This window comes from Mustela putorius, unplaced genomic scaffold (genome assembly GCF_011764305.1).
Source record: "Mustela putorius furo isolate JIRA1106 unplaced genomic scaffold, ASM1176430v1.1 tig00003909_pilon_pilon_pilon, whole genome shotgun sequence".
In the NCBI taxonomy this organism is placed as follows: domain Eukaryota; kingdom Metazoa; phylum Chordata; class Mammalia; order Carnivora; family Mustelidae; genus Mustela; species Mustela putorius.
This window is the reverse complement of record NW_025422057.1, coordinates 29,351,914-29,364,467: the sequence shown is the minus strand read 5'-3', so window position 1 is coordinate 29,364,467 and position 12,554 is coordinate 29,351,914. Positions and strand designations below refer to the sequence as shown.

Sequence of the window (12,554 nt, the reverse complement as noted above, 5' to 3'; positions counted from 1 at the left end):
TGGGACCCTGAGACCTTTACATTGCCTTACCCCCAAACTCACTCCTTCCCAGAGGACATTTACTCACTTTCTGAATTTTCCTAATCTGGTCAGAGAGTGTGTCTAACAGGCGAGTTTTCAGGAAGTCCATCACCTTGACCACCCGGCCATCAATGTAGCAACTGGAATAAAAATAAAGTAAGAATCAGGTAAAATCTCGAGCAGGAGACTATAAATACACTTCTCTAGCCAGAGGTCTCTGTCGCCTAAGGAAGCAGCCCAGAGTTCACCTAGGCTTTTACATCTTAAAAAGTTTTGACCCTGGGTGCTTTTCAAACAAGTAATACAGTTTTTATCTTCTTCATTTCTACCTCCATTTGTGGCATATATGGTGATTTTTTTCAATCTTTGTCACATAAAACTGCATTGCTTGCTCTGTAGGAGCTGACAGGAATCTCTAATACAAATTAAGTAATGGGGAAAATGTTACCTTCTTTTCCCCCTAGGAAGAGTAATTTAACACCCATACCATACCACCCTACCCCCACCTTAAACTAACAAAGATATGTGAGAGGTTTAGAAAGAATATTCAAACACTTTTTATGGGTTTCCACACCTTTCAATAAGGAAACAAATCCCAACCACAAAAATCTTTTAGTGTAGTGTAGTGAGTGGGTCTCAAAGGTTTCATCTCTAGCTCACCTAGTAGTCAACCTTCTCTGACCACCTCCAGAGTAAAGAAATGGATGAATGAATGAATGAATGAACAAATAAATAAATCAGATAGATTAAATCTAGGCGCACTCTCTTAAAATAACAAGTTTTGCATTCACTGGGTATGGTGGTGTGGGTTTTATTAGGTTGCTTAGGTGTAACATCAAGTTGTGCTGAAAATGTTGTGAACCTTTGACCAAAACAGGTCCATCCAGCTTTGTGAGGCCCTCCTTGTGAATCTTTATTCTGAAGACTAAGCCAAGACCGGCCCAGGTTTAGGTGACCTTTATTATCTCAAACTTCCCCACTCCCATCTTTATAAAATTCTGAATTAAATCAACTGAATTAAAATAAATGCCTATGACTCCTGAGTGCCTTTTCCAGTCCACTCAGGTATCCCCAGCTGATAGAATGGATAATGATAGATTATTTCATTTTTAATAAGCTACCAATCTATCAGTATGTATGATAGAACCATGTGAAAATTCTTTTTAATGTTAAATCCCCATACCAATACATGATGTAATAGAATGGTTAAAAAAAGTTTTTAAAATTTCATTTATTTATTTAGTTGAGGGAGAGAGAGAAAGCAGTAGCATGAGGGGCAGAGGGAGAGGGAGAGAATCTCAAGGAGACTCTGAGCTGAGTGTGGGGCCCCATATAGAGCTTAATCTCAGAACCCTGAGATAATGACCTGAACAGAAATCAAATCAGAAGCCCAACTGACTGGGCCACCCAGGAGTCCCTAAAAAAGTTTTAGCTGTAGTGAGTGTGGGACATGAGCTCCACCCACTCTGCCTTCCCCTTAGCCTCCTTCACCACTTCAGACATTTCCACAGAATCCAATGTTTAAATTATTGGTATATTGGAAACAACATAGATTTGGGACCCAGAGATACCTGAGTTCAAATTCCAGATCAGTTATTTACTACCTATACAACTTTAGACAAGATACGTGGCCTCTTTGGGCCTCAGTTTTCTTATTCTTTTTTATTTTGTTATTTTTAAAGAGAGAGAGAGTGCAGGTGAGCAGGATGGGGAGGGGCAGAGAATCTCAAACAGGCTCCAAGGCCAGCATGGAGCCAGCTTAGGGTTTGATCACACAACTCTGAGATCATAACTTGAGCTGAAATAAGAGTTGGCCACTTAACCAACTGAGCCAGGTGCCTCTCTCATTTTTTTTTTTTTAATTTATTTATTTGAGAGCGAGTCAGAGACCGGGGTGGGAGGGCAGCAACAGAAGGAGAGGAAGAGAGAGAATCTCCAGCAGAGTCTGTTGAGCATGGAGCCGGACACAGGGCTCTTTCTCACAGGCCTGAGATCATGACCTGAGCAGAAATGAAGAGTTGGACACTCAACCGACCGTGCCACCCAGGTACCCCTGTTTTTTTATTCTTTTTTTTTTAAATTTTTTATTTTTTATAAACATATATTTTTATCCCCAGGGGTACAGGTCTGTGAATCACCAGGTTTACACACTTCACAGCACTCACCAAAGCACATACCCTCCCCAATGTCCATAATCCCACCCCCTTCTCCCAAACCCCCTCCCCCCAGCAACACTCAGTTTGTTTTGTGATATTAAGAGTCACTTATGGTTTGTTTCCCTCCCAATCCCATCTTGTTTCATTTATTCTTCTCGTACCCACTTAAGCCCCCATGTTGCATCACCACTTCCTCATATCAGGGAGATCATAGGATAGTTGTCTTTCTCTGCTTGACTTATTTCGCTAAGCATGATACGCTCTAGTTCCATCCATGTTGTGGCAAATGGCAAGATTTCATTTCTTTTGATGGCTGCATAGTATTCCATTGTGTATATATACCACATCTTCTTGATCCATTCATCTGTTGATGGACATCTAGGTTCTTTCTATAGTTTGGCTATTGTGGACATTGCTGCTATAAACATTCGGGTGCACGTGCCCCTTTGGATCACTACGTTTGTATCTTTAGGGTAAATACCCAGTAGTGCAATTGCTGAGTCATAGGGCAGTTCTCTTTTCAACATTTTGAGGAACCTCCATACTGTTTTCCAGAGTGGCTGCACCAGCTTGCATTCCCACCAACAGTGTAGGAGGGTTCCCCTTTCTCCGCATCCTCGCCAGCATCTGTCATTTCCTGACTTGTTGATTTTAGCCATTCTGACTGGTGTGAGGTGATACCGCATTGTGGTTTTGATTTGTATTTCCCTGATGCCGAGTGATATGGAGCACTTTTTCATGTGTCTGTTGGCCATCGGGATGTCTTCTTTGCAGAAATGTCTGTTCATGTCCTCTGCCCATTTCTTGGTTGGATTATTTGTTCTTTGGGTGTTGAGTTTGCTAAGTTCTTTATAGATTCTGGACACTAGTCCTTTATCTGATATGTCGTTTGCAAATATCTTCTCCCATTCTGTCAGTTGTCTTTTGATTTTGTTAACTGTTTCCTTTGCTGTGCAAAAGCTTTTGATCTTGATGAAATCCCAATAGTTCATATTTTCCCTTGCTTCCCTTGCCTTTGGCGTTGTTCCTAGGAAGATGTTGCTGCGGCTGAGGTCGAAGAGGTTGCTGCCTGTGTTCTCCTCAAGGATTTTGATGGATTCCTTTCGCACATTGAGGTCCTTCATCCATTTTGAGTCTATTTTTGTGTGTGGTGTAAGGAAATGGTCCAATTTCATTTTTCTGCATGTGGCTGTCCAATTTTCCCAGCACCATTTATTGAAGAGGCTGTCTTTTTTCCATTGGACATTCTTTCCTGCTTTGTCGAAGATTAGTTGACCATAGAGTTGAGGGTCTATTTCTGGGCTCTCTATTCTGTTCCATTGATCTATGTGTCTGTTTTTGTGCCAGTACCATGCTGTCTTGATGATGACAGCTTTGTAATAGAGCTTGAAGTCCGGAATTGTGATGCCACCAACGTTGGCTTTCTTTTTCAATATCCCTTTGGCTATTCGAGGTCTTTTCTGGTTCCATATAAATTTTAGAATTATTTGTTCCATTTCTTTGAAAAAGATGGATGGTACTTTGATAGGAATTGCATTAAATGTGTAGATTGCTTTAGGTAGCATAGACATTTTCACAATATTTATTCTTCCAATCCAGGAGCATGGAACATTTTTCCATTTCTTTGTGTCTTCCTCAATTTCTTTCATGAGTACTTTATAGTTTTCTGAGTATAGGTTCTGTGTCTCTTTGGTTAGGTTTATTCCTAGGTATCTTATGGTTTTGGGTGCAATTGTAAATGGGATTGACTCCTTAATTTCTCTTTCTTGCTGTTGGTGTAGAGAAATACAACTGATTTCTGTGCATTGATTTTATATCCTGACACTTTACTGAATTCCTGTATAAGTTCTAGCAGTTTTGGAGTGGAGTCTTTTGGGTTTTCCACATATAGTATCATATCATCTGCGAAGAGTGATAATTTGACTTCTTCTTTGCCGATTTGGATGCCTTTAATTTCCTTTTGTTGTCTGATTGCTGAGGCTTGGACCTCTAGTACTATGTTGAATAGCAGTGGTGATAATGGACATCCCTGCTTTGTTCCTGACCTTAGCGGAAAAGCTTTCAGTTTTTCTCCATTGAGAATGATATTTGTGGTGGGTTTTCATAGATGGCTTTGATGATATTGAGGTATGTGCCCTCTATCCCTACACTTTGAAGAGTTTTGATCAGGAAGGGATGCTGTGCTTTGTCAAATGCTTTTTCAGCATCTATTGAGAGTATCATATGGTTCTTGTTCTTTCTTTTATTGATGTGTTGTATCACATTGACTGATTTGCGGATGTTGAACCAACCTTGCAGCCCTGGAATAAATCCCACTTGGTCGTGGTGAATAATCCTTTTGATGGACTGTTGAATCCTATTGGCTAGTATTTTGTTGAGTATTTTCGCATCTGTGTTCATCAAGGATATTGGTCTATAGCTCTCTTTTTTGGTGGGATCCTTGTCTGGTTTTGGGATCAAGGTGATGCTGGCCTCATAAAATGAGTTTGGAAGTTTTCTTTCCATTTCTATTTTTTGGAAGAGTTTCAGGAGAATAGGAATTAGTTCTTCTTTAAATGTTTGGTAGAATTCCCCCGGGAAGCCGTCTGGCCCTGGGCTTTTGTTTGTTTGGAGATTTTTAATGACTGTTTCAATCTCCTTACTGATTATGGATCTGTTCAGGCTTTCTATTTCTTCCTGGTTCAGTTGTGGTAGTTTATATGATTCTAGGAATGCATCCATTTCTTCCAGATTGTCAAATTTATTGGCGTAGAGTTGCTCATAGTATGTTCTTATAATAGTTTGTATTTCTTTGGTGTTAGTTGTGATTTCTCCTCTTTCATTCATGATTTTATTTATTTGGGTCCTTTCTCTTTTCTTTTTGATAAGTCGGGCCAGGGGTTTATCAATTTTATTAATTCTTTCAAAGAACCAGCTCCTAGTTTCGTTGATTTGTTCTATTTTTTTTTTTGGTTTCTATTTCATTGATTTCTGCTCTGATCTTTATGATTTCTCTTCTCCTGCTGGGCTTAGGGTTTCTTTCTTGTTCTTTCTCCAGCTCCTTTAGGTGTAGGGTTAGGTTGTGTACCTGAGACCTTTCTTGTTTCTTGAGAAAGGCTTGTACCGCTATATATTTTCCTCTCAGGACTGCCTTTGTTGTGTCCCACAGATTTTGAACCGTTGTATTTTCATTATCATTTGTTTCCATGATTTTTTTCAATTCTTCTTTAATTTCCCGGTTGACCCATTCATTCTTTAGAAGGATGCTGTTTAGTCTCCATGTATTTGGGTTCTTTTCAAACTTCCTTTTGTGGTTGAGTTCTAGCTTTAGAGCATTGTGGTCTGAAAATATGCAGGAAATGATTCCAATCTTTTGATACCGGTTGAGTCCTGATTTAGGACCGAGGATGTGATCTATTCTGGAGAATGTTCCATGTGCACTAGAGAAGAATGTGTATTCTGTTGCTTTGGGATGAAATGTTCTGAATATATTGTCCATCTGGTCCAGTGTGTCGTTTAAGGCCTTTATTTCCTTGCTGATCTTTTGCTTGGATGATCTGTCCATTTCAGTGAGGGGAGTGTTAAAGTCCCCTACTATTATTGTATTATTGTTCATGTGTTTCTTTGATTTTGTTATTAATTGGTTTATATAGTTGGCTGCTCCCACGTTGGGGGCATAGATATTTAAAATTGTTAAATCTTCTTGTTGGACAGACCCTTTGAGTATGATATAGTGTCCTTCTTTATCTCTTATTATAGTCTTTGGCTTAAAATCTAATTGATCGGATATAAGGATTGCCACTCCTGCTTTCTTCTGATGTCCATTAGCATGGTAAATTCTTTTCCACCCCCTCACTTTAAATCTGGAGGTGTCTTCGGGCTTAAAATGAGTTTCTTGGAGGCAACATATAGATGGGTTTTGTTTTTTTATCCATTCTGATACCCTGTGTCTTTTGACAGGGGCATTTAGCCCATTAACATTCAGGGTAACTATTGAGAGATATGAATTTAGGGGCATTGTATTGCCTGTAAGGTGACTGTTACTGTATATGGTCTCTGTTCCTTTCTGATCTACCACTTGTAGGCTCTCTCTTTGCTTAGAGGACCCCTTTCAAAATTTCCTGTAGAGCTGGTTTGGTGTTTGCAAATTCTTTCAGTTTTTGTTTGTCCTGGAAGCTTTTAATCTCTCCTTCTATTTTCAATGATAGCCTAGCTGGATATAGTATTCTTGGCTGCATGTTTTTCTTGTTTAGTGCTCTGAAAATATCATGCCAGCTCTTTCTGGCCTGCCAGGTCTCTGTGGATAAGTCAGCTGCCAATCTAATATTTTTACCATTGTATGTTACAGACTTCTTTTCCCAGGCTGCTTTCAGGATTTTCTCTTTGTCACTGAGACTTGTAAATTTTACTATTAGGTGACGGGGTGTGGGCCTATTCTTATTGATTTTGAGGGGCGTTCTCTGAACCTCCTGAATTTTGATGCTCGTTCCCTTTGCCATATTGGGGAAATTCTCCCCAATAATTCTCTCCAGTATACCTTCTGCTCCCCTCTCTCTTTCTTCTTCTTCTGGAATCCCAATTATTCTAATGTTGTTTCGTCTTATGGTGTCATTTATCTCTCGAATTCTCCCCTCATGGTCCATTAGCTGTTTGTCCCTCTTTTGCTCAGCTTCTTTATTCTCTGTCATTTGGTCTTCTATATCACTAATTCTTTCTTCTGCCTCATTTATCCTAGCAGTGAGAGCCTCCATTTTTGATTGCACCTCATTAATAGCTTTTTTGATTTCAACTTGGTTAGATTTTAGTTCTTTTATTTCTCCAGAAAGGGCTTTTATATCTCGAGAGGGTTTCTCTAATATCTTCCATGCCTTTTTCGAGCCCGGCTAGAATCTTGAGAATTGTCATTCTGAACTCTAGATCTGACATATTACCGATGTCTGTATTGATTAGGTCCCTAGCCTTCGGTACTGCCTCTTGTTCTTTTTTTTGTGTTGAATTTTTCCATCTTGTCATTTTGTCCAGATAAGAGTATATGAAGGGGCAAGTAAAATACTAAAAGGGTGGCAACAACCCCAGGAAAATATGCTTTAACCAAATTAGAAGAGATCCAAAATCATGAGGGGGGAGAAAGGGGATAAAAAGAGGTTCAAAAAGGAAGAAAGAAAAAAAAAAAAGAAAAAAGAAAAAAAAGAGAAGAATTTTAAAAAAAGAAAACACCTTTCGGAAAGTGGTTGTTTTTCTGTTTCCAGAATTGCTGTTCTTCTTCTCTTCGATCTGCCGATGGATTTTCAGGTGTTTGCAATCTTTAGATAAGCTATCTAGCTGATCTCCGGCTAGCTGAAGTAGTCTCAGCCTGCTACTTCTCCGCCATCTTGACTCCTCCCTGTTTTTTTATTCTTAAAAGAGGTAACAGATCTACTTCTTAGGATTACTTGACAATAAAGCAGATAAACCTAAGTGTTGGGCACATAGTAGGCATTCAACAACTCTGTTGTCTTCTAATTGCATTTTTTTTTTAAGATTTTATTTATTTATTTGACAGATAGAAATCACAAGTAGATGGAGAGGCAGGCAGAGAGAGAGAGAGAGGGAAGCAGGCTCCCTGCTGAACAGAGAGCCCGATGTGGGACTCGATCCCAGGACCCTGAGACCATGACCCGAGCCGAAGGCAGTGGCTTAACCCACTGAGCCACCCAGGCACCCCTTCTAATTGCATTTTCAGCTCATAAAGATGGGTTCATAAACAATAGGGTACTGATTGATTAAATTATGTGTTAATATAGAATCCTAAAAGTAGAATTAATATATCAAAGGGTACCTGATTTTGAAAATTTTGGTGGTTACTTATATTAGGGAATAAATCAAAATAATGACATGACCTTTTACTTCATTCCTGATACAGATCCAATAAACATTTAGTATGTGCAACACACAGGGCTGAGCATGTCCATGTCCATTACTTACCTCTCCAACCTCTTTCTTTTAGTACTTCACTATTAGCATTTCTGACTTTTTTTTTTTAAAAATTATGATTAAATAGCTTGCTACATGGAAATAGGTATATCTAAACATGGTAATGTTAAAATTAATAATTCATGCAATGCTAATCTAATATACACTGAAGGATAAACATATTTGTTACTATGTTACATGACTACTAGGCACATGATACAAATACACCCTAATTAGTGTTCTTTTATGTTTTAATCAAATATATTATAGTTCCCTCTTTCCTTTTTGTTAGCTCCCAGTAGCTATTTTAAACATCAGAATTTATGAATTTTGCTGGCAACACATATAGTTTAATATTTACTGAGATAAAAAGTCAGATGTACTTTTTCAATATGTAGGATTCCCCCTGAATATCCCCTATCCTACACTGCTTAGTTGAGAGACCTTTTGTTCCTTCACTCCCTTTTGTCTCTTTTCTCGAGTACTCAGAACTTGAAGTTAGAAAAGCCTGGTATAGTTTCGGTTTTGCCACCTACCACCCATAAGATATTAGGTTTCCCTTTCTTTGAAGTTGGTTAAAAGAAGAACCTCAAACCCATAGTATTCAGAGTATTGTGTACTAGTCAAATCAGGAAAAATTCTGGGGAAAGATCCTGGCATATAAAAGATATTTAATAAGCAAATTTACCATCCAGATTATTTAAAGTGCCCATGGTGACAGCAACCTAGGCTGAAAAGCCATTGGATGAGGTGAGCAGAGGAACATCTGTCTGAAGGAAAGCATGTTCATTCACTGTAGATTTGGAATGAGGGAAGTATGGGGCAGCAAGAATAGACTGGATTCCCAGTAGGTGGGAAGCAGAGGGAGAAATGGGAAGAGTTGTGTTCCTATTGCAAAACTCTGGAATTTGAAAAGACCTTAATGGCCATATGGCAAAAAACCTTTGCCCCATATTATGATCTAAAGCATATAAGCTTACTACAGTATGACTAAGAAGTGATTATCTAGGACAGAGAACCCATTCTCATATAGAATTTGTATTATTCCATGTACTACAGCTTGAATCCATGGAAACCTCTTCTAACGAGTCTAAAATTTACTCCCTCTTACTGTCCGCTCAGTGGCTGTTTTCTTGGACCAAGAAATAATCTAATTCCTCCTTCATGTGACATGTGGGGGAGGAATTTCAATAAAAACTTTGACTTAAGTTTTTTAGAGCCTATTTTTGGCCCCACTTTTAACCTAACAGGCTGGATTCAATCATTCTCAGTTGGTCTCAGGCTATTTCTGTGGACTATGAATTAGTTTGGAGGAGGGGAGAGCTCCAGAGCGTCAGGCAGGAAACCAGTGTGACAAGGTTATCTTACCTCAATAGTGCAGGCAAAAAGGGATCTGGGTCATGAAAAGAAGTAAAAGTGAGAGCCTGTGACAGAAAAACTAATAAAATAAGGCTTCTATAGAGAGTAAGAGAAAGAGGAAGGGAATCTCTGATGACCAAGAGCTCGTGAGAAAGGATATCTTGGAGAACATTGATACCCAGAACATGTAGGCTACTCAGACTAGGTTTTAGATTTGTCAAAGGAGATGAATGATTCTATTTGAGATACCAAGGGCACAGAGAACACCGAGGAGAAAGTATACAACAGGTAGTTGGAGATATGAGAGGGAGGTACAGATAAAAGTTGAGACAGGAAAAGAGATGGGTCTTCAGCTTATTAGTAATGAATGATGCAATGACTATAAACAACCTCTCCGAGAAGATAAGAGAACTTAACAGAGATGTCAAAGACCTTCTAAAATGCTTGTCAAATATGGCCCTGGACATTGCCTCTACATTTGACTCAGCTAAGAGTCCTTTCTTTCCTCACTCTTTTTAATAACCTCAGTCTGAGCCAAGTTGACATTTGGACATCAAAGGAATCCCCATATCATACCCCATATCAGCAACTTCATCTGCAATCTTGAATCCACAAAATATCATACAATGGAAATATGAACCTTGGTCCCCCAGAATTTAGTATCACTTTTAAGAGAGGGGCCAATTTAACCATAGATGTGAATCTGATAATACCTAAGCCTTTTTCTTGTGTACCCTTGGATAATTAGCTTACTACACTTACCCTTCATAAATGTGACACTTCAAAGAAAACATTCAGGGTTGGTAATCTGTCATTATTTGAAAAATTCCTGCCTGCTACAGAGATTTAGTTCTCTGATAGTGACTGCCTGTGGTAAGGGGCCCATTATATCATTTAGATTTGGACACGAAGGAGGTGGGGTAGTCTGCCATAACCATTTAGAAAGAATAAATCATTAAAAATGATGAAGTTACTGATTTTTAACTAAGATTGGGTAAAAGGAAACAGAACTGGAATGCAGCTGACTGTCCAGTAATCTTGGGGCAACTCTCTTTTGTCTTTGTCATTAGGAAGATAAAGATGATTTGTAAACATTAATCAATCTCTCTGGAGAGTTAATTACTTTAGTAATGGCTACAAAGTGTTGGAAGACCAAATAAATGAGAGAAGAGGGTAAGGATTGAGAGGGGGAAAAAAAAAAAGAAGAGAGAGAGAAGGCAAATTCATCAATTGGAGGTGCTTTGGCATCTTCCACATAAACCCTGGCAGAACATTTAGACTGACACTTTCAGGTAAATCAAAATCTTCCTCCAAACTCTCTTGAAATTTTAGCATCTCTGAGGATCAGACCACAAGTGGCTAAGTTGTTCAACTAAAAGCTAAAGCCAAGAGAGGCTGTGTAGAAATAACATTTCTGGGAACTATTACAAATGCAATGAGGGTTGAAACCTTTGTGTGTGGACAAATAGCCTGTCTGGCTCAATACCAGCAACCATTATTCCTGCCTCTGCTGGTCTCCAGATTGGCAGGTCATATCAAGCACACATCTGGGGAGGTGGCAAACATGGAAGAGTATACAAAATAACTAAAACCTTTTACCAATTCCTTCACCAACTCTCTTGCCCTCCTTAATGTTTATTGCTAGTGTAATACCTTTCATCTTATTTAAAATTGTGCCCTTTGTTTATTATAAAAGAAATAAGTGCTCTTTACAGACAAATTAGAAAATGCATGTAAACAAAATTAAAATATGAAAATGAAAAATCACCAATAAACTCAACACGTAGAGAAACCCACTGTTAACATTTTGCTGTGTATCCACTCAGAGATTTTCGTAGTAAATGCACATAAAATTTCCCATAATTAGTTATTTTTTTAAAAAACTCACTCTAGATCCTATTCCACTAGTATATAAACTTAAAACTGTACCAGCTAAGATTCCCAAGTCCATCCCACTAGGATACTGACAAGAGACATTAGAGACTCCAGGTCAAATCATCTTACTCTTATTTTAAGTCCATTTTGACCATCTGGGATCCTCTGCCAGGGGCAGGTCTCATCTCCTTTCTGTCTCTGCCTGCCAGGTTTTAACCCTGGTCTTCCTACTCCCCCTTCTGCAGAGCCTGAGCTTCAGTCTTCAGGATTGTACTACAATTAGCTACTTGGGCCCATTAGCCTCTTAAAATATTTAATGAGGAGAATTTGTTGGCTCCAGCGACAGCTGGTTTTGTTTACCTGGCTCTTTACTTTAAAAGGAAAAACCTTTGCCCCTTATTATCTGACCCCTTCTTTTATTTCAGGTAATTGGGTTAGTGCTGGCTTCCCAATGCTCAGGAATTTCCGGACCTATTTTGCTGCCTGCTGCTTTCAGGGAGGAGGGGCAGTTTGCTCAGAATTCTAACACCCAGCCTGCTGGCTGGGCAGGCAATTCCATAAAACTGGGGCCTTCCCCGGGGGGGGGGGGGGGGGGGGGGGGGGGGGGGGGGGGGAAAAACTTGGATAACCATTCGAACAAGGCTGTTGACCTGTAAAACCTATTCTGACACCCTGAAGCCACAATCTCTGGAGAGGCAGACCTGAGTTTCTCCAAAGCTTTATACCTTGCATTTGCCCCTCCTCCAAAGGCCCTCACGGTGGCTCCTGCAGAGCACATTGTTCTTCACACTTGCCTTTAGGTTTTCTTTCTGAGGCTTCCTTTTTCTTGATCTTCTCTGCAATGGGTCAACCTTCTTATCTCCTATTCTGAACAACTTTGGGCAGGTAAAGCTTAGATGAAATGAACACTGTTACAAACTTTTAAAAAAGATCCTACAGAATATAGATCTTTCTTTAGTTTCTTAAACCAGTTCCTATAAATCCATACAGGAGTCACCCAGCTAACTAAAGGGCTCAGGAATTATAAAGTTTTGTACTCTGGAAAAATGTTATCATTGAAAAATAGTACAAGTGAAGGTCAAGGTTGAAGGCAATCCCACAGATATATAATGGGTACTCAAAAAATATATTTAATAAAAGTGTGTGTGCCTGCATAAGCTAACACACAATGAGCCAAAGGGTGGTCCTGGGGCGCAACTGCTGTCCTAATGA

General features: G+C 39.3%; 1 protein-coding gene across 1 annotated transcript in view; it reads right to left on the bottom strand.

Annotated features, from left to right (window-relative positions):
• The window catches only part of HPSE2 (heparanase 2 (inactive)), a 708,692-nt gene that overhangs the window by 174,973 nt on the left and 521,165 nt on the right, over positions 1-12,554 (bottom strand). The window contains exon 7 of the mRNA XM_004749516.3: positions 68-161. Coding sequence (XP_004749573.1) covers positions 68-161 — 94 coding nt within the window. The remainder of the gene's footprint in view (positions 1-67; positions 162-12,554) is intronic.